The sequence below is a fragment of the Oncorhynchus mykiss genome, chromosome 5 (assembly GCF_013265735.2).
Source record: "Oncorhynchus mykiss isolate Arlee chromosome 5, USDA_OmykA_1.1, whole genome shotgun sequence".
Taxonomy (NCBI): domain Eukaryota; kingdom Metazoa; phylum Chordata; class Actinopteri; order Salmoniformes; family Salmonidae; genus Oncorhynchus; species Oncorhynchus mykiss.
Window position 1 is genome coordinate 16,057,391 of NC_048569.1, and position 22,897 is coordinate 16,080,287.

The 22,897-nt window shown below is 50.9% G+C and overlaps 1 protein-coding gene across 5 annotated transcripts in view; it reads right to left on the reverse strand.

Annotated features, from left to right (window-relative positions):
- The window catches only part of garnl3 (GTPase activating Rap/RanGAP domain like 3), a 182,360-nt gene that overhangs the window by 118,440 nt on the left and 41,023 nt on the right, over positions 1–22,897 (reverse strand). For all 5 annotated transcript variants that reach the window (XM_036976924.1, XM_036976923.1, XM_036976921.1 and 2 more), the window contains exon 2: positions 18,091–18,160. In XM_036976924.1, coding sequence (XP_036832819.1) covers positions 18,091–18,160 — 70 coding nt within the window. The remainder of the gene's footprint in view (positions 1–18,090; positions 18,161–22,897) is intronic.

Here is a 22,897-nt window from a genome sequence, read left to right on the forward strand (position 1 = left end):
TGATACAGTGGTAGCAATACATGGTTATAACATCTCCCGAAAGACAGAAATGCCAATGGGGTCGGTGTTGCGGTCTATATTCAGAACCACATTCCTGTAAAGCTTAGAAAGGATCTCATGTTAATATGGCTACAGGTACATCTGCCTCACCTGAAGCCCATTCTCGTGGTAAGATGCTATAAACCACCAAGTGCTAACATTCAGTATCTGGATAATGTGTTAAATGCTTGATAATGTATGTGATATCAACAGAGAGGTATATTTTCTGGGTGATTTTTAAATATTGACTGGCTATCATCAAGCTTCAAGCTGTAACCAGTGCCTGCAACCTGAATCAGGTTGTCCGTCAACTTACCAAGGTAGTTACAAACAGCACAGGAATGAAATCATCAACATGTATTGATCACATCTTTACTAACGCTGCAGATATTTGCTTTAAACTAGATTCCAAATCCATAGGATGTAGTGATCACAATATAACAGCCATATCTAGGAAAACCAAAGTTCCAACGGCTGGGCTTAATATAGTGAATAAGAGGACATACAATACGTTTTGTAGTGATTCATATGTTGATGATGTAAAGAATATTTGCTGGTTTGTGGTGTGTAATGAGGAGCAACCAGACGCTGCACTTGACACATTTATGAAATTACTTATTCCAGTTACTAACAAGCACACACCCATTAAGAAAATTACTGTAAAAACTGTTCATTGATGAGGAATTAAAAAATTGTATGGATGAGGCAAAAGGTATGGCAATAAGTCTGGCAGCACAACCAATTGGCAAATGTACTGCAAATTGAGAAATGTTAAAATATATATATTTTTATTTTACCTTTATTTAACTAGGCAAGTCAGTTAAGAACAAATTCTTATTTTCATTCACGGCCTAGGAACAGTGGGTTAACTGCCTTGTTCAGGGGCAGAACGACAGATTTTTAAATTGACAGCTCGGGGATCTGTTCTTGCAACATTTCAGTTACTAGTCCAACGCTCTAACCACTAGGCTACCTGACACTCCAAATCATGTGACCAAACTAAATAAATATCTAATTAAACTATACTATGAAACAATTGGATTTAAAGAATGATAGCACTTGCACTTCAGTTAAAAGGTTAAAAAGCTTTGTAGCACCTTAAATGATATTTTGGGCAAAATACTGCACAAAATACCCCACAAATTATCAAGGCACACCTGTTAATTGAAATGTTTTCCAGATGACTACCTCATGAACCTCGTTGAGGGAATGCCAAAAGTGTGCAAACTGTCATCAAGGTAAAGAAAGGGTGGCTACTTTGAAAAATATAAAATATATTTTGATCCATAGGTGTTATTTCATAGTTGTGATGTCTTCACTATTATTCTACAATGTAGAACAAAGTCAAAATAATTCAGAAACCCCCGGAATTAGTAGGTGTGTCTAAACCTTTGACTGGTACTGTAACCTTATTGGGGAACCCTGGTCTAAGCTCGAATGGCTCCAATAGTGATGTTTTGGAGCAGTAGACCTTAGAACCCATGTGGGTCGTTCTGGGAGGCTGTGGCTGCTTGAGGTGCCTTGTGTTGGGCACGCGCTTCAGGCGAGCCTGGAGATCACAAAGAGAGAGATTGAGAGAGACTGTGTGATGTCAGAACATGTGGTAGGCAGTCATTGTAAATAATAATTTATTCTTAACTGACTTGCCTAGTTAAATAAAGGTTAAATACAAATAAATAAATACAAAAGTATGTGTGTGTGTGTGTGTGTGTGTGTGTGTGTGTGTGTGTGTGTGTGTGTGTGGTACAGTAGTTCTTGGACCACCATGGGCCATTGTTTATCCCCCAGTCACAGGAATGGTCTATAGCCCCAGTGATTTCCAACCGGATGACAGAGTAATGTTTGAACTCCAGCACAGCAAACATTCAATTCAATTCAAATGTATTTATGTCCACATGGATAAAACAGCCTTTAGGTAAACACAAGAGGCAGATCTCTAAATAGGCAGAGTCACCTTGAAAAACAACATGGTCAGTGGTGGGAAAAGTACCACATATTCATATTTGAGTGGAAGTAAAACATTCTAGTAAATGCTATACATCAAATTCCTTATATGAAGCAAACCAGACAGCACCATGTTATTTCTTTTTTGTGGACAGACAGGGGCACACCCCAACACTCAGACATCATCTACAGACTTAGTATTTGTGTTTAGGCAGTAGGGATGACAATGCATGAATTGGACCATAATTCTGTCCGGCCTGAGCATTCAAAATGTACATTTTTGGTGTAAGGGAAAATGTATGGGAGTAAAAAGTACATATTTTCTTTAGGAATGTAGTGGAGTAAAAGTAAACGTTGTCAAAAATATTAATATTAAAGTACATATACTGCAGAAAACTACTTAAGTAGTACTTTAAAGTATTTTTACTTAAGTACTTTACACCACTGACTAAGGTTAGCATTAGTAAACAACCCAAATTACATTTTGATGGAATCAGTTGACCGACAACAAACCAAACCTTAATATTGGCATCAGTGACAACATTCACCCGCGACAAACCAAAGCAATAGAAAGATGTCTTTCCAACTGTTTTCTGACTCAGTTTGTCTGTTATTATTGTATAGTCCCAACTAACAGTCAATACAAATGGATTCCAGTTTGCAAAGAGTCAAATAAAGTTCGTTCAGAGCCATCGATGTGTCTGCTTGGGGGGAATATATACGGCTGTGATTATAATCGAAGAGAATTCCCTTGGTAGATAATGCGGTCGACATTTGAAAATGGATTCCAGTTTGCAAAGAGTCAAATAATGTTCGTTCAGAGCCATCGATGTGTCTGCTTGGGGGGGAATATATACGGCTGTGATTATAATCGAAGAAAATTCCCTTGGTAGATAATGGGGTCGACATTTGATTGTGAGGAATTCTAAATCAGGTGAACAGAAGGACTTGAGTTCCTGTATGTTGTTATGATCACACCACGTCACGTTAACCATGAAGCATAGGCCCCCGCCCCTCTTCTTACCAGAAAGATGTTTGTTTCTGTCGGCGCGATGCGTGGAGAAACCAGCTGGCTGCACCGACTCCGATAGCGTCTCTCCAGTGAGCCATGTTTCCGTGAAGCAAAGAACGTTACAGTCTCTGATGTACCTCTGGAATGCTACCCTTGCTCGGATTTCATCAACCTTGTTGTCAAGAGAATGGACATTGGTGAGAAGAATGCTAGGGAGTGGTGCACGATGTGACCGGAAACATGACCGAATACAAACAGTGTAACTATTCCCTCCGCAAGGCAATCAAACAAGCTAAGCGTCAGTATAGAGACAAAGTAGAATCTCAATTCAACGGCTCAGACACAAGAGGTATGTGGCAGGGTCTACAGTCAATCACGGATTACAAAAAGAAAACCAGCCCCATCACGGACCAGGATGACTTGCTCCCAGGCAGACTAAATAACTTTTTTGCCCGCTTTGAGGACAATACAGTGCCACTGACACGGCCCGCAACTAAAACAGGCGGACTCTCCTTCACTGCAGCCGACGTGAGGAAAACATTTAAACGTGTCAACCCTCGCAAGGCTGCAGGCCCAGACGGCATCCCCAGCCGCGCCCTCAGAGCATGCGCAGACCAGCTGGCTGGTGTGTTTACGGACATATTCAATCAATCCCTATCCCAGTCTGTTGTTCCCACATGCTTCAAGAGGGCCACCATTGTTCCTGTTCCCAAGAAAGCTAAGGTAACTGAGCTAAACGACTACCGCCCCGTAGCACTCACTTCCGTCATCATGAAGTGCTTTGAGAGACTAGTCAAGGACCATATCACCTCCACCCTACCTGACACCCTAGACCCACTCCAATTTGCTTACCGCCCAAATAGGTCCACAGACGATGCAATCTCAACCACACTGCACACTGCCCTAACCCATCTGGACAAGAGGAATACCTATGTGAGAATGATGTTCATCGACTACAGCTCGGCATTTAACACCATAGTGCCCTCCAAGCTCGTCATCAAGCTCGAGACCCTGGGTCTCGACCCCGGGTCTCGACCCCGCCCTGTGCAACTGGGTACTGGACTTCCTGACGGGCCGCCCCCAGGTGGTGAGGGTAGGCAACAACATTTCCACCCCGCTGATCCTCAACACTGGGGCCCCACAAGGGTGCGTTCTGAGCCCTCTCCTGTACTCCCTGTTCACCCACGACTGCGTGGCCATGCACGCCTCCAACTCAATCATCAAGCTTGCGGACGACACAACAGTGGTAGGCTTGATTACCAACAATGACGAGACGGCCTACAGGGAGGTGGTGAGGGCCCTCGGAGTGTGGTGTCAGGAAAATAACCTCACACTCAACGTCAACAAAACTAAGGAGATGATTGTGGACTTCAGGAAACAGCAGAGGGAACACCCCCCTATCCACATCGATGGAACAGTAGTGGAGAGGGTAGTAAGTTTTAAGTTCCTCGGCGTACACATCACAGACAAACTGAATTGGTCCACACACACAGACAGCATCGTGAAGAAGGCACAGCAGCGCCTCTTCAACCTCAGGAGGCTGAAGAAATTCGGCTTGTCACCAAAAGCACTCACAAACTTCTACAGATGCACAATCGAGAGCATCCTGTCGGGCTGTATCACCGCCTGGTACGGCAACTGCTCCGCCCACAACCGTAAGGCTCTCCAGAGGGTAGTGAGGTCTGCACAATGCATCACCGGGGGCAAACTACCTGCCCTCCAGGACACCTACACCACCCGATGTCACAGGAAGGCCATAAAGATCATCAAGGACAACAACCACCCGAGCCACTGCCTATTCACCCCGCTATCATCCAGAAGGCGAGGTCAGTACAGGTGCATCAAAGCTGGGACCGAGAGACTGAAAAACAGCTTCTATCTCAAGGCCATCAGACTGTTAAACAGCCACCACTAACATTGAGTGGCTGCTGCCAACACACTGACTCAACTCCAGCCACTTTAATAATGGGAATTGATGGGAAACAATGTAAAATATATCACTAGCCACTTTAAACAATGCTACCTAATATAATGTTTACATACCCTACATTATTCATCTCATATGTATATGTATATACTGTACTCTATTTCATCTACTGCATCTTTATGTAATACATGTATCACTAGCCACTTTAACTATGCCACTTTGTTTACATACTCATCTCATATGTATATACTGCACTCGATACCATCTACTGTATCTTGCCTATGCCGCTCTGTACCATCACTCATTCATATATCTTTATGTACATATTCTTTATCCCCTTACACTTGTGTCTATAAGGTAGTAGTTTTGGAATTGTTAGCTAGATTACTTGTTGGTTATTACTGCATTGTCGGAACTAGAAGCACAAGCATTTCGCTACACTCGCATTAACATCTGCTAACCATGTGTATGTGACAAATAAAATTTTATTTGATTTGATAAGCTAAATGCATGGTGAATGTAAGGTTAGAGGGAATGAATGGTAGCTTTTAGCCTAGCGACCGTTAGCATTTTATTAATTGTTCAGCAGTCTTATGGCTTGGGGGTAGAAGCTGTTGAGGAGCCTTTTGGTCCCAGATTTGGCGCTCCGGTACCGCTTGCCATGCGGAAGTAGAGAAAACAGTCTATAGGTGACTGGAGTCTGGACAATTTTATGGGCTTTCCTCTGACACCGCCTATGATATAAGTCCTGGATGGCAGGACGATGGCAGGATGTACTGGGCCGTATGTACTACTCTCTGTAGTGCCTTACGGTCAGATGCCGAGCAGTTGTCCTACCAGGCATTGATGCAACCGGTCAGGATGCTCTGGTGCAGCTGGGGACCCATAACAAATATTTTCAGTCTCCTGAGGAGGATTAGGTTTCGTCGTGCCCTCTTGACGACTGTCTTGGTGTGTTTGGACCATGATAGTTCGTTGGTGATGTGGACACCTGTAGTCCACATCAGCTCCTTTGTCTTGCTCACATTGAGGGAGAGGTTCTTGTCCTGGCACCACACTGCCAGGTCCAGGATCCAGTTGCAGAGGGAGGTGTTTAGTCCCAGTGTCCTTAGCTTATTGATGAGCTTCGTGGGCACTATGGTGTTGAACGCTGAGCTGTAGTCACTGAAACACATTCTCATGTAGGTGTTTCTTTTGTCCAGGTGGGAAAGGGCAGTGTGGAGTGTGATTGAGATTGCATCATCTGCGGATCTGTTGGGGCGATAGGCGAATTGGAGTGGGTCTAGGGTGTCCGGGAGGATGCTGTTGATGTGAGCCATGACCAGCCTTTCAAAGCACTTCATGGATACCGACGTGAGTGCTACAGGGCGGTAATCATTTAGGCAGGTTACCTTCACTTCCTTGGGCACAGGGACTATGGTGGTCTGCTTGAAACATGTAGGTATTACAGGCTCCGTCAGGGAGAGGTTGAAAATGTCAGTGAAGACTCTTGACAGTTGGTTCGCGCATGCTTTGAGTACACATACTGGTAATCTGTCTGCCCCAGCGACTTTGTGAATGTTGACCTGTTTAAAGGTTTTGTTCACATCGGCTACTCATAAGAAATCTCGCTATGGCCTCAGACGAACCATCAAACAAGCAAAGAGTCAATACAGGATTAAGATTGAATCCTACTAGACCGGCTCTGATGCTTTTCGGATGTGGGAGGCTATTACGGACTACAAAGGGAAACCCAGGCGTGAGCTGCCTATTGACGCGAGCCTACCAGATGAGCTAAATGCCTTTTATGCTCGCTTTGAGGCAAGCAACACTGTAGCATGCACGAGAGCACCAGCTGTCTGAATGATTGTGTGATTGTGTGATAACGCGTCTGGGTTTCCCTTTGTAGTCCGTAATAGCCTCCCACATCCGAAAAGCATCAGAGCCGGTCTAGTAGGATTCAATCTTAATCCTGTATTGACTCTTTGCTTGTTTGATGGTTCGTCTGAGGCCATAGCGAGATTTCTTATGAGCATCCAGGTTAGTCTCCCATTGCTTGAAAGCGGAATCTCTAGCCTTTAGCTTGATGCGGATGTTGCCTGTAATCCATGGCTTCTGGTTGGAATATGTACGTACGGCCACTGTGGGGACGACATCGTTGCTGCACTTATTGATGAAGCCGATGACTGAGGTGGTATACTCCTCAATGCCATTGGATGAATCCCGGAACATATTCCAGTCTGTGCTAGCAAAACAGTCCTGTAGTGTAGCATCCGCGTCATTCGACCACTTCCGTTTTGAGCGAGTCACTGGTACTTCCTGCTTTAGTTTTTGCTTGTAAGCAGGAATCAGGAGGATATAATTATGGTCAGATTTGCCAAATGGAGTGCAGGGGAGAGCTTTGTATGCATCTCTGTGTGTGGCATGCTGGTAAAAGTGTGTATGCATCCTCTGGTTGCATATGTGACATGCTGATAAAATTTGGTTAAACTGGTTTAAGTTTGCCTAATTTAATGTCCCCGGCCACTAGGAGCGCCGCTTCTGGGTGAGCATTTTCTTCTTTGCTTATGGCCTTATAGAGTTGGTTGAGAGTGGTCTTAGTGCCAGCTTCGTTCTGGGGTGGTAAATAGACAGCTGCGAATAATATAGATGAGATCTCTCTCAGTAGATAGTGTGGTCAGCTTATCATAAGGTACTTTACCTCAGGCGAGCAATAACTCGAGACTTCTTTAATATTAGACATCGCACACCAGCTGTTATTGACAAATAGTCACACACCCCCACCCCTCGTCTTACCAGACGTAGCTTTTCTGTTCTACCAGTGCATGCTACTAGCGTAAACACAGCTAACTAGATAACAATTCCACATTGGCAAGAAAGGCCACATACACATACAGTGTTAATGCGTGTGTCAGTCTGTGTGTGTGTGTGTGTGTGTGTGTGTGTGTGTGTGTGTGTGTGTGTGTGTGTGTGTGTGTGTGTGTGTGTGTGTTTGTCTGTCTGTGTGTTTATGATATGATTCTGTAAGGATGGCATGGGGGGATAATGGGAGCCCTATGTGGGCTGGCAGACAGGACAGAGAGTGTAATGGAGGTGGAGTTCTAGTCTTGAAAACATTACAGGGAGAGGGGGATGAGAAGGTTAGGGAGGGATTGAGGGGTGACGGGCTGAGAGTGGCCTCACTGAGGGGCGCAGTTAGCCAGAATCACATGGTGGATGCTGAAGAGAGGACGGCTTCACTCCAAAGCTGTCGCCCTCTGTTTATGTCACAGCCTGCCTTGTCACATCTCATTCCCTTCCAGCTGAGGTGTGTGTGTGTTTGCATGTGTGTGTGTGTGTGTGTGTTATTTTAATTTATTTACTTTGCATTACAGAAAGCTGGTCAAATAAACAATCTAAATATATAGATTTGAATCGGAAGCAGAAAACAGTCAGTAATGAGTGTGAAGGGATGTTTCTAAATGTTTTCTTTACATGAATGACTGGATCTGGATCAAACTGAACTCCTTCATTAAGGATGGTGAGTGCCTAACACACATACACACACACACTTAAACCAATAAGTTATTTTACATATACAGAGACACGTACGCACATGCACGCACACACATACACACAGACTTACATAGACTCCTACCCTCTCCTTCCTCTCACTCTTTCTATTTATTATTCTGTCTGTCAAAAGCAATTCCATTCAAAGCAATGCAAAGCCTGATTGTGTGATGTACAATAAAGCCAAACAAGCGACCATTAAAGTGATGTCACCCAAACCTGACAGCCTTTGATTAAACCATCACAGATTTAATTGACATCAAATTAAGCTAATAGCATTTTAAACAGAAATACACACCTTGACAGGGTGAGGAGGGCAACCCCCCTGCCTCCCTACCCCCTGCCTCCCCTACCACCATGCCTCCCCTGCCGCCATGCCTCCCCTACCGCCCTGCTGACCTGCATCCCCTACCCCGTGCCTCCCCTACCGTCCTGCCTCCCCTATCGCTCTGCCTCCCCTACCGTCCTGCCTCCCCTACCGTCCTGCCTCCCCTATCGCTCTGCCTCCCCTACCGCCATGCATCCCCTACCGCCCTGCCTCCCCTACCGCCCTGCTGAACTGCATCCCCTACCCCCTGCCTCCCCTACCGTCCTGCCTCCCCTACCGTCCTGCCTCCCCTACCGTCCTGCCTCCCCTATCGCTCTGCCTCCCCAATCGCTCTGCCTCCCCTACCGCCCTGCTGACCTGCATCCCCTACCACCCTGCCTCCCCTACCGTCCTGCCTCCCTTATCGCTCTGCCTCCCCTACCGCCCTGCCTCCCTTACCGCCCTGCTGAAATGCATCCCCTACCACCCTGCCTAAACTACCCCCTGCCTCCCCTACCACCCTGCCTCCCCTACCACCCTGCCTCCCCTATCACTCTGCCTCCCCTATCGCTCTGCCTCAACCTACCGCCCTGCTGACCTGCATCCCTACCCCCTTCCTCCTCTACCGTCCTGCCTCCCCTATTGCTCTGACTCCCCTACCGCCCTGCTGACCTGCATCCCCTACCGCCCTGCCTCCCCTACCCCCTGCCTCCCCTACCGCCCTGCTGCCCTGCATCCCCTACCCCCTGCCTCCCCTACCGCCACGCATCCCCTACCGCCCTGCATCCCCTACCGCCCTGCCTCCCCTAACGCCATGCATCCCCTACCGCCCTGCCTCCCCTACCGCCATGCATCCCCTACCGCCCTGCCTCCCCTACCGCCCTGCTGACCTGCATCCCCTACCCCCTGCCTCCCCTACCAACCTGCCTCACCTACCGCCCTGCCTCCCCTATCGCTCTGCCTCCCCTATCGCTCTGACTCCCCTATCGCTCTGCTGACCTGCATCCCCTACCCCCTGCCTCCCCTACCACCCTGCCTCCCCTATCACCCTGCCTCCCCTATCACTCTGCCTCCCCTATCGCTCTGCCTCAACCTACCGCCCTGCTGACCTGCATCCCTACCCCCTTCCTCCTCTACCGTCCTGCCTCCCCTATTGCTCTGACTCCCCTACCGCCCTGCTGACCTGCATCCCCTACCGCCCTGCCTCCCCTACCCCCTGCCTCCCCTACCGCCCTGCTGCCCTGCATCCCCTACCCCCTGCCTCCCCTACCGCCACGCATCCCCTACCGCCCTGCATCCCCTACCGCCCTGCCTCCCCTAACGCCATGCATCCCCTACCGCCCTGCCTCCCCTACCGCCATGCATCCCCTACCGCCCTGCCTCCCCTACCGCCCTGCTGACCTGCATCCCCTACCCCCTGCCTCCCCTACCAACCTGCCTCACCTACCGCCCTGCCTCCCCTATCGCTCTGCCTCCCCTATCGCTCTGCCTCCCCTATCGCTCTGACTCCCCTATCGCTCTGCTGACCTGCATCCCCTACCCCCTGCCTCCCCTACCGCCCTGCATCCCCTACTGCCCTGCCTCCCCTAACGCCATGCATCCCCTACCGCCCTGCCTCCCCTACCGCCATGCATTCCCTACCGCCCTGCCTCCCCTACCGCCCTGCTGACCTGCATCCCCTACCCCCTGCCTCCCCTACCAACCTGCCTCACCTACCGCCCTGCCTCCCCTATCGCTCTGCCTCCCCTATCGCTCTGACTCCCCTATCGCTCTGCCTCCCCTACCGCTCTGCCTCCCCTACCGCCCTGCTGCCCCTTCCACCCTGCCTCCCATACCGCTCTGCCTCCCCTTACCACCCTGCCTCCCCTATCGCTCTGCCTCCCCTACCGCCCTGCTGCCCCTACCACCATGCATCCCCTGCCGCCCTGCCTCCCCTACCGCCCTGCTGACCTGCATCCCCTACCCCCTGCCTCCCCTACCGCCCTGCCTCCCCTATCGCTCTGCCTCCCCTACCGTCCTGCCTCCCCTACCGCTCTGCCTCCCCTACCGCCCTGCCTCCCCTACCGTCCTGCCTCCCCTATCGCTCTGCCTCCCCAATCGCTCTGCCTCCCCAATCGCTCTGCCTCCCCTACCGCCCTGCTGACCTGCATCCCCTACCACCCTGCCTCCCCTACCGCCCTGCCTCCCATATCGCTCTGCCTCCCCTACCGCCCTGCCTCCCCTACCGCCCTGCTGACCTGCATCCCCTACCCCCTGCCTCCCCTACCGCCATGCATCCCCTACCGCCCTGCATCCCCTACCGCACTGCCTCCCCTACCGCCCTGCTGACCTGCATCCCCTACCCCCTGCCTCCCCTACCGCCATGCATCCCCTACCGCGCTTTTGCCCCTACCGCTCTGCCTCCTTTAACACCCTGCCTTCTCTACCACCCTGCCTCCCCTAACACCCTGTCTCCCCTACCGCCCTGCCTCCCCTACCGCCCTGCTTCCCCTACCACCCTGCCTCCCCTACCGCCCTGCTGCCCCTACCGCTCTGCCTCCCCTACCGCCCTGCCTCCTCTACCGCCCTGCCTCCGCTACCGCCCTGCCTCCCCTACCGCCCTGCTGCCCCTACTGCTCTGCCTCCCCTACCGCCCCGCCTCCTCTACCGCCCTACCTCCCCTACCGCCCTGCCTCCCATATCGCTCTGCCTCCCCTACCGCCCTGCCTCCCCTACCGCCCTGCTGACCTGCATCCCCTACCCCCTGCCTCCCCTACCGCCATGCATCCCCTACCGCCCTGCATCCCCTACCGCACTGCCTCCCCTACCGCCCTGCTGACCTGCATCCCCTACCCCCTGCCTCCCCTACCGCCATGCATCCCCTACCGCGCTTTTGCCCCTACCGCTCTGCCTCCTTTAACACCCTGCCTTCTCTACCACCCTGCCTCCCCTAACACCCTGTCTCCCCTACCGCCCTGCCTCCCCTACCGCCCTGCTTCCCCTACCACCCTGCCTCCCCTACCGCCCTGCTGCCCCTACCGCTCTGCCTCCCCTACCGCCCTGCCTCCTCTACCGCCCTGCCTCCGCTACCGCCCTGCCTCCCCTACCGCCCTGCTGCCCCTACTGCTCTGCCTCCCCTACCGCCCCGCCTCCTCTACCGCCCTACCTCCTCTACCGCCCTGCCTCCCCTACCGCTCTGCCTCCCCTACCGCCCTGCCTCCCCTACCGCCCTGCATCCTCTTACCGCCCTGCCGCTCTTCCCGCCCTGCCGACCTTACCGCCCTGCCTCCTCTAACGCCCTGCCGCCCTGCCTCCCCTACCGCTCTGCCTCCTCTACCTCCCCTACTGCCCTGCCTCCCCTACCGCCCTGCATCCCCTACCGCCCTGCTGCCTCTACCGCCCTGCTGCCCCTACCGCCCTACCTCCTCTACCGCCCTGCTGCCCCTACCGCCCTGTATCCTCTACCGCCCTGCCTCCTCTACCGCCCTGCTGCCCCTACCGCCCTGCCTCCTCTACCGCCCTGACGCCCCTACCGCCCCTACCGCCCTGACTCCCCTACCGCTCTGCCTCCTCTACCTCCCCTACCCCCTGCCTCCCCTACCGCCATGCATCCCCTACCGCCCTGCATCCCCTACCGCACTGCCTCCCCTACGGCCCTGCTGACCTGCATCCCCTACCCCCTGCCTCCCCTACCGCCATGCATCCCCTACCGCGCTTTTGCCCCTACCGCTCTGCCTCCTTTAACACCCTGCCTTCTCTACCACCCTGCCTCCCCTAACACCCTGTCTCCCCTACCGCCCTGCCTCCCCTACCGCCCTGCTTCCCCTACCACCCTGCCTCCCCTACCGCCCTGCTGCCCCTACCTCTCTGCCTCCCCTACCGCCCTGCCTCCTCTACCGCCCTGCCTCCGCTACCGCCCTGCCTCCCCTACCGCCCTGCTGCCCCTACTGCTCTGCCTCCCCTACCGCCCCGCCTCCTCTACCGCCCTACCTCCTCTACCGCCCTGCCTCCCCTACCGCTCTGCCTCCCCTACCGCCCTGCCTCCCCTACCGCCCTGCATCCTCTTACCGCCCTGCCGCTCCTCCCGCCCTGCCGACCTTACCGCCCTGCCTCCTCTAACGCCCTGCCGCCCTGCCTGCCCTACCGCTCTGCCTCCTCTACCTCCCCTACTGCCCTGCCTCCCCTACCGCCCTGCTGCCTCTACCGCCCTGCTGCCCCTACCGCCCTACCTCCTCTACCGCCCTGCTGCCCCTACCGCCCTGTATCCTCTACCGCCCTGCCTCCTCTACCGCCCTGCTGCCCCTACCGCCCTGCCTCCTCTACCGCCCTGACGCCCCTACCGCCCTGCCGCCCCTACCGCCCTGACTCCCCTACCGCTCTGCCTCCTCTACCTCCCCTACCGCCCTGCATCCCCTACCGCTCTGCCTCCTCTCCCTCCCCTACCACCCTGCTGCCTCTACCGCCCTGCCGCCTCTACCGCCCTGCCGCCTCTACCGCCCTGCCGCCTCTACCGCCCTGCTGCCTCTACCGCCCTGCATCCCCTACTGCCCTGCCTCCCCTACCGCCGTGCATCCCCTACCGCCCTGCTGCCTCTACCGCCCTGCTGCCCCTACCGCCCTACCTCCTCTACCGCCCTGCTGCCCCTACCGCCCTGTATCCTCTACCGCCCTGCCTCCTCTACCGCCCTGCTGCCCCTACCGCCCTGCCTCCTCTACCGCCCTGACGCCCCTACCGCCCTGCCGCCCCTACCGCCCTGACTCCCCTACCGCTCTGCCTCCTCTCCCTCCCCTACCGCCCTGCTGCCTCTACCGCCCTGCCGCGTCTACCGCCCTGCCGCCTCTACCGCCCTGCCGCCTCTACCGCCCTGCCTCCTCTACCGCCCTGCATCCTCTACCGCCCTGCCTCCCCTACCGCCCTGCATCCTCTACCGCCCTGCCTCCTCTACCGCCCTGCCTCCTCTACCGCCCTGCTGCCCCTACCGCCCTGCATCCTCTACCGCCCTGCATCCTCTACCGCCCTGCCTCCCCTACCGCCCTGCATCCTCTACCGCCCTGCCTCCTCTACCGCCCTGCCTCCTCTACCGCCCTGCATCCTCTACCGCCCTGCCTCCCCTACCGCCCTGCATCCTCTACCGCCCTGCCTCCTCTACCGCCCTGCCTCCTCTACCGCCCTGCTGTCCCTACCGCCCTGCATCCTCTACCGCCCTGCCTCCCCTACCGCCCTGCCTCCCCTACCGGCCTGCATCCTCTACCGCCCTGCCGCTCCTACCGCCCTGCATCCTCTACCGCCCTGCTGCTCCTACCGCCCTGCTGACCTTACCGCCCTGCCTCCCCTACTGCCCTGCCTCCCCTACCGCCCTGCTGCCCCTACCTCTATGCCTCCCCCTCCCACAAAAACAGTATTGGCTTTTCAAACCTGGAAAGTTACTCTCTCTCTCTGTGTTTGTGTGGGCATACGTTCATTTTTGTGTGAATGATTCATCAGGTCCTGTCTGCTGGTGGGTATTAATTAATCAGGTCCTGTCTGCTGGTGGGTATTGATTCATCAGGTCCTGTCTGCTGGTGGGTATTGATTCATCAGGTCCTGTCTGCTGGTGGGTATTAATTAATCAGGTCCTGTCTGCTGGTGGGTATTGATTCATCAGGTCCTGTCTGCTGGTGGGTATTGATTCATCAGGTCCTGTCTGCTGGTGGGTATTAATTAATCAGGTCCTGTCTGCTGGTGGGTATTGATTCATCAGGTCCTGTCTGCTGGTGGGTATTGATTCATCAGGTCCTGTCTGCTGGTGGGTATTAATTAATCAGGTCCTGTCTGCTGGTGGGTATTGATTAATCAGGTCCTGTCTGCTGGTGGGTATTGATTCATCAGGTCCTGTCTGCTGGTGGGTATTGATTCATCAGGTCCTGTCTGCTGGTGGGTATTGGTTCATCAGGTCCTGTCTGCTGGTGGGTATTGATTCATCAGGTCCTGTCTGCTGGTGGGTATTGATTCATCAGGTCCTGTCTGCTGGTGGGTATTAATTAATCAGGTCCTGTCTGCTGGTGGGTATTGATTCATCAGGTCCTGTCTGCTGGTGGGTATTGATTCATCAGGTCCTGTCTGCTGGTGGGTATTGATTCATCAGGTCCTGTCTGCTGGTGGGTATTGATTCATCAGGTCCTGTCTGCTGGTGGGTATTGATTCATCAGGTCCTGTCTGCTGGTGGGTATTGATTCATCAGGTCCTGTCTGCTGGTGGGTATTGATTCATCAGGTCCTGTCTGCTGGTGGGTATTGATTCATCAGGTCCTGTCTGCTGGTGGGTATTGATTAATCAGGTCCTGTCTGCTGGTGGGTATTGATTCATCAGGTCCTGTCTGCTGGTGGGTATTGATTCATCAGGTCCTGTCTGCTGGTGGGTATTGATTCATCAGGTCCTGTCTGCTGGTGGGTATTGATTCATCAGGTCCTGCTTACTGGTGGGTATTGATTAAACATTGTTTGTCTCTCTCTCTTCTCCCTGTAATGAGGAGGCCCTCAGGCACAGTGCCACGCACGGTCTGCTGAGACACACAGACACACACGGGCACGCACACACACTCACAAACACAAGTGCGCACACGCAAGCACACATGCACACACACATGTAACTTTGTCTCTCTCTCTAAGCAGTGCTGAGTAGTGTATGGTCCTAGGAGGCTTTGCAGAGAGGTCAGTATGATCCAACTGTCTAATAGCTGGCGCCACAATACAGACACAGAGGTAATATTCTCTTCCACACAGAATGGACATCTCTGCCCAATAGACTTTTCAGTACAGGTCAAGAATGTGGCTACTTTCTAAACTGTTCTGCTTCTACACCCTAGAAGTTCAGCCCTAGATCCAGATAGATCCAGATAATATGCAGTGAACTTTACTGTACAGGCCAGGAAGACTGTTCCACACTGGGTAGAATGTCAAAAGTTGTGCCCTAGGTAAACTATAACACGCAGTTCCAAAACACGCAGGAGACACTTATGCAACAGCATCTCTGCACTGGTTCCAGTGGTCTGCTTGCTGGGTGGATGGAGGAGGCCACATGTGCTATCTAAGAAGTCCCTGAGCTGAAAGATGGAGGTGGAGGTATGTAATAATGGATAATATAATAAATCATATATGCCATTTAGCAGACACTTTTATCCAAAGCGACTTACAGTCATGATTGCATACATTTTACATATTGGTGGAACCATAGTGGGATCCAGACATAGTGTCCTTCCTGACATTAAAATGTTAGGTCACATGGGTCTGGGTTTATTCAGGTTTGAATTTGTGCACAGGGGACTGGCGCATAGCAGACGGACCGACCCACTTATTAACTTCTGTCAATCAATACAATGGCATTTGTACTGATTAGTACCGATTAGTGCTTTTTACAAATATATTGGTCATATAGTGATTTACAGCATCAGCAACCCTAGACCTAAACCTAGGAGCAGACAGAAGTGACAGTGACAAGGACACATTTCCTACTTCTAAACTTAAGAGACTCACTGAACCAACAGTTAACCATTACACTGCCAAAACAATTCAACACTACTCTGGCTGCGTTCACACAGGCAGCCCAATTCTGATATTTTTTTCCACTAATTGGTCTTTTGACCAATCACATCAGATCTTTTTACATCAGATCTTTTCAGAGCTGATCTGATTGGTCAAAAGACCAAAAAGTGTAAAAAAAGAACAGAATTGGGCTGCCTGTCTAAACGCAGACAGTGTTAGTGAATTGTTTTCTTTCCTATCTGCAACACACTGTCGGTGTTTAGATGGGCAGCCCAATTCTGTTCTTTTTTTCACTAATTGGTCTTTTGACCAATCAGATCATCTCTGAAAAAGATCTGATATGAAAAGATCTGATGGGATTGGTCGAAGGCCAATTAGTGGAAAACAGATCAGAATTTAGCTACCTGTCTAAACGCAGCCACTGTGTTCCAGATCGGAAATAAAACAGTTCACCACTACAGCGTGTTCCATATAGGACATTGGAACAATCATGTCACAGTTCTCTAATCTCTAATCTGAATATTCAGGTATTCAGCATGAAAACGGCAGTATTTTATCATATTCCTCTCTCACCGCAGTGTTTGGATACTACACACACACACTGCCCATTGTGTCCTGTGTCAGTCTGCTGCTGCTGATAGGCAGCGTGTGGTTTCTCCTCAGGGTTAATCTGACAGTGCAGCGTCAGCGTGGGCGTTAGCGCTTAGCGCTAACAAGACAAACCACCACTGTGTCTCTGGGAGGAAGTTAGTCAAGAGAGGACCCTAGCCACTTCCTCTCCCCCTGGGTGTTATCAGGACACACAGACAGGCCTCACAAACACACACACACACACACACACACATGCATGCACACACATAAACACACACACAGAGCCAAGGGCTAATTTTAACCTCCGCTGCGCTGTGACAACATATACAGTAGGCTACACACACTATCAACATGACAGTGACTCAACAACTTCAATAAGAGCAGAACCACAAGGCTGGCTAATAGAATAAGCAATTATAACGCCATAATAACTTGACAAACTTGACAGTTAGTTTGTATAGAAAACAACAGTCTGAGTAAAGGCACCCTATGCCCTGAATAGTGTACTACTTTTCAGAAGAGCCCTGCACTACACAGGCCTTATATTATAGGGAATGTGGTGCCATTTCAGATGCAACAGGTGATGTCATAACAGTAGAAGGTGATGTCATAATCTGTGGTCCTGAGTTTAGCTATATCTGTAATTGTGAGCCATGCTACAGGGTGCTAGGCACTATTAAACTGGACCAATGGACCACACCCAGACAGTCATGACTCACCTCTCTCTCTCTCTAAACCTCCCTCCATCAATCCATTGAAGGGGAGAGGAAGATAGAGAGGGGGCGGGGCACGGAAAGGAGGAGAGGAGGGAAAGATAGGAGGGGAAATAGGGAAGGAGGACAGAGAAAGGAGGAGAAGAGGGAGAGATAGAAGGGGAGAGAGAGAAGGAGGAGGGCAGAGAAAGGAGGAGAAGGGGGAGAGATAGAAGGGGAGAGGGAGAAGGAGGAGGACAGAGAACGGAGGAGAAGAGGGAGAGATAGAAGGGGAGAGGGAGAAGGAGGAGGACAGAGAAAGGAGGAGAAGAGGGAGAGATAGAAGGGGAGAGAGAGAAGGGGGAGGACAGAGAAAGGAGAAGAGGGAGAGATAGAAGGGGAGAGAGAGAAGGAGGAGGACAGAGAAAGGAGGAGAAGAGGGAGAGATAGAAGGGGTGAGAGAGAAGGAGGAGGACAGAGAAAGGAGGAGAAGAGGGAGAGATAGAAGGGGAGAGAGGGGAATAGAGTGTCAATAAGAGGTTACTCACCAGCTCGACGGAGCCATAGTGTTTTCGGCTGAAGTCTCCACGCCTGCAGCCCAAGTCCTCCGAGGCAGAGCTGCAACACAGACGCATGGTGGTCAGTCTCTCCTTTCTCTCTCCTCCATCAGGAGACTGACACACTAACTCACTCACTCCTACAGGTGGCTACTCGGCTCTACGTCTCACTCTCTCTCTTCCCCTTCTAGGTATCTATGGAAGTCTCTCCCTCTGCCCCTTCTAGGTATCTATGAAAGTCTCTCCCTCTACCCCTTCTAGGTATCTATGAAAGTCTCTCCCTCTACCCCTTCTAGGTATCTATGAAAGTCTCTCCCTCTCCCCCTTCTAGGTATCTATAAAAGTCTCTCCCTCTCCCCTTTCTAGGTATCTATGAAAGTCTCTCCCTCTTCCCCTTCTAGGTATCTATGAAAGTCTCTCCCTCTCCCCCTTCTAGGTATCTATGATAGTCTCACTCTCTCCCCCTTCTAGGTATCTATGATAGTCTCTCTCTCTCTCTCCCCCTTCTAGGTATCTATGATAGTCTTTCTCTCTCTCTCTCCCCCTTCTAGGTATCTATGATAGTCTTTCTCTCTCGTTCTCCTCCTTCTAGGTATCTATGATAGTCTCTCTCTCTCTCTTACCCTCTCTCTCTATCTCCCTCTCTCTCTCTCTCTTACCCTCTCTCTCTCTCTCCCTCTCTATCTCTCTCTCACCCTCTCTCTCTCTCTCTCTCTCTCTCTCTCACCCTCTCTCTCTCTCCCTCTCTCTCTCCATCCCTCTCTCTTTTGTTCTCTCTCTGTGGTAGGGCTAGCTAGCCAGCAGCATCCAGCACCAGTCCTGATTGAGACGAGGACTCTGATTGCATTATGTCCACAATGATAGATGGAGTCTGCCTGGGAGAGCAGACTGCTCACCCACACACAGGAGTGTTACAGGAATTTGTTTGAGATCTACGGGAGGGAGCAGGGGGAATCTCCTTCACATCTCAGGCCCAATTAAACCTGTTCAACCAATGGCATCCTCAAGAAAAGGCATATCCAATATTACAGCAAATAATACTCTAATGTACTGATAGATAAACTAATATTTTCTTGGATGGAATTTACAAGGATATGATATTTATGAAGGACATTGTAAACAAGTACGGTAAAAGTATGTCACACAAGCAACTAACAACAGTGTGTACTGTATGCTTAATATACATTTAGAACCAACTCATCGTGGCTCTGCCACAAAATTGGAAGAGACAATTACTTAAAGAAGAAATTAAAGAATTAGTCTGTCTGCCTCCCATTAAAAATCATAAATGGCTTAAATCACAAAAGGTATCAGTTTCACTTAAAGTCAAAAGGGAACTGTTGGGAACGGGTCTTAGATTCCCCAATACCTTTGAATCGAGTGTAGGAACTGATATATAAAACAACAACTGACACATCAATCTTTTTGTTTCAATTTAATCTAATATATAAAATACTTGCTACAAAATAAATGCTCAATATATGGGGTGTTGAACGTACAGTCTTGTGCAGACTGCCATGAGGAAACAGAATCAACAGAACATCGTTTCTGGTGCTGTCCATCGGTGGCTCGCTTTGGGAGTCAGGTCCAAGAATGGTTATGTCATAATATCAGGGTTCAGATGGACCTGTAAACTGCATTGTTAGGGGATCTGAAAAACCACGACCAGTCAATGGGAAATATCATTATACTCTAAGGTAAAGTATTTATTTTTAGGGCAATATCAAAAGAAATATCATTATACTCTAAGGTAAAGTATTTATTTTTAGGGCAATATCAAAAGAAATATCAATACAAATAGGGAAGTTCAGGAGCCTCGTAAGACATCACAGTAAAATGGAGGGATGTTATGCAAAATGAAATAGCTAAATGGAATTGTACTGGGAAAGATGGGTTAATCTGTGGACATCGGAGGGTTGGATTTAAGATCAGAATGAATGGCCGCTGTGGCTGAAAATCCAGCACTTGCAGAAAGAGGAAATGAGGAATATATGTTTAATTCTTGAACAACATGTGAGGAAAATAGCAGTAGAAGTATTGCTGTCTGTTAGTTCACTCCAATCAGGTGAGGGATGGTAAGGGGGGAAAGTATATAACAATTTAAAAAATAAGAGAGATTAGAAATTATGCAAACAATTAATTTGATAGATCTACAATCTTCAATATTAAAGCTGATCGCCCCCCCCCCCCCCCCCTAAAAGCTTGCCCCCCCACACACAAAGAAACTATAGGGAACCACATCAATGCACCTCCACCCCCGCCTCTATACCAAAAATATTTTCCAATCTGACCGCTCAAACGATGCTACCATAAACCAGCAACTTTTAATCCTATTTGTTTTCACATACAGATCTCCCAATAGCATAGTTTCCAAAAGTAAAGATCTCCTGCTCCGCTCGGAAGCACAAGGTAAAGCAGTGCCTACTGAATGGCTGCACACGCCTTGCAGTGTTCACCTTTTGCTGCCTTAACATTTCATTTGTCATTCAATTCAATTTAATTCACATTTTAAAAGTATTTTTTATTTTGTATTTTATTTTAAACGAAGATGTCTTGATTGCGTATGTCTTCACCCCCCAGAGTTCATTCTTGGTGGAAGCATATTTATAACAGCAATTACAGCTGTAAATCATTTTGAATAAGATTATAACTCTGCACAACTCTTAGGGCAAAATATATCCATTGTTTTTGTCCAAATTGCTCAAGCTCAGTACATTTGGCTGGGAATCATTGATGTGGAGGCGGAAGAAACACACACCTGTTTAGGTGAGATGCTGGCTAGCGGAGTAGAACACCTGGTTAGGTGAGATGCTGGCTAGCGGAGTAGAACACCTGTTTAGGCGAGATGCTGGCTAGCAGAGTAGAACACCTGTTTAGGTGAGATGCTGGCTAGGGGAGTAGAAACCTGTTTAGGCGAGATGCTGGCTAGGGGAGTAGAACACCTGTTTAGGCGAGATGCTGGCTAGCGGAGTAGAACACCTGTTTAGGCGAGATGCTGGCTAGCGGAGTAGAACACCTGTTTAGGCGAGATGCTGGCTAGCGGAGTAGAACACCTATTTAGGTAAGATGCTGGCTAGCGGAGTAGAACACCTGTTTAGGCGAGATGCTGGCTATCGGAGTAGAACACCTGTTTAGGCGAGATGCTGGCTAGCGGAGTAGAACACCTGTTTAGGCTGAGATGCTGGCTAGCGGAGTAGAACACCTGTTTAGGCGAGATGCTGGCTAGGGGAGTAGAACACCCGTTTAGGCGAGATGCTGGCTAGCGGAGTAGAACACCTGTTTAGGCGAGATGCTGGCTAGCGGAGTAGAACACCTGTTTAGGTGAGATGCTGGCTAGCGGAGTAGAACACCTGTTTAGGCGAGATGCTGGCTAGCGGAGTAGAACACCTGTTTAGGCGAGATGCTGGCTAGAGGAGTAGAACACCTGTTTAGGTGAGATGCTGGCTAGCGGAGTAGAACACCTGTTTAGGCGAGATGCTGGCTAGCGGAGTAGAACACCTGTTTAGGCGAGATGCTGGCTAGCGGAGTAGAACACCTGTTTAGGCGAGATGCTGGCTAGCGGAGTAGAACACCTGTTTAGGCGAGATGCTGGCTAGCGGAGTAGAACACCTGTTTAGGCGAGATGCTGGCTAGCGGAGTAGAACACCTGTTTAGGCGAGATGATGGCTAGCGGAGTAGAACACCTGTTTAGGCGAGATGCTGGCTAGCGGAGTAGAACACCTGTTTAGGCGAGATGCTGGCTAGCGGAGTAGAACACCTGTTTAGGCGAGATGCTGGCTAGCGGAGTAGAACACCTGTTTAGGCGAGATGCTGGCTAGCGGTGTAGAACACCTGTTTAGGTGAGATGCTGGCTAGCGGAGTAGAACACCTGTTTAGGCGAGATGCTGGCTAGCGGAGTAGAACACCTGTTTAGGCGAGATGCTGGCTAGCGGAGTAGAACACCTGTTTAGGCGAGATGCTGGCTAGCGGAGTAGAACACCTGTTTAGGCGAGATGCTGGCTAGCGGAGTAGAACACCTGTTTAGGCGAGATGCTGGCTAGCGGAGTAGAACACCTGTTTAGGCGAGAAGCTGGCTAGCGGAGTAGAACACCTGTTTAGGCGAGGTGCCGGCTAGCGGAGTAGAACACATGTTTAGGCGAGATGCTGGCTAGCGGAGTAGAACACCTGTTTAGGCGAGATGCTGGCTAGCGGAGTAGAACACCTGTTTAGGCGAGATGCTGGCTAGCGGAGTAGAACACCTGTTTAGGCGAGATGCTGGCTAGCGGAGTATAACACCTGTTTAGGCGAGATGCTGGCTAGCGGAGTAGAACACCTGTTTAGGCGAGATGCTGGCTAGCGGAGTAGAACACCTGTTTAGGCGAGATGCTGGCTAGCGGAGTAGAACACCTGTTTAGGCGAGATGCTGGCTAGGGGAGTAGAACACCTGTTTACGCGAGATGCTGGCTAGCGGAGTAGAACACCTGTTTAGGCGAGATGCTGGCTAGCGGAGTAGAACACCTGTTTAGGCGAGATGCTGGCTAGCAGAGTAGAACACCTGTTTAGGCGAGATGCTGGCTAGCGGAGTAGAACACCTGTTTAGGCGAGATGCTGGCTAGCGGAGTAGAACACCTGTTTAGGCGAGATGCTGGCTAGGGGAGTAGAACACCTGTTTAGGCGAGATGCTGGCTAGCGGAGTAGAACACCTGTTTAGGCGAGATGCTGGCTAGCGGAGTAGAACACCTGTTTAGGCGAGATGCTGGCTAGCGGAGTAGAACACTTGAAGAAGAAAAGGAGAGCCTCACACTCTAGGAGTTCAGAT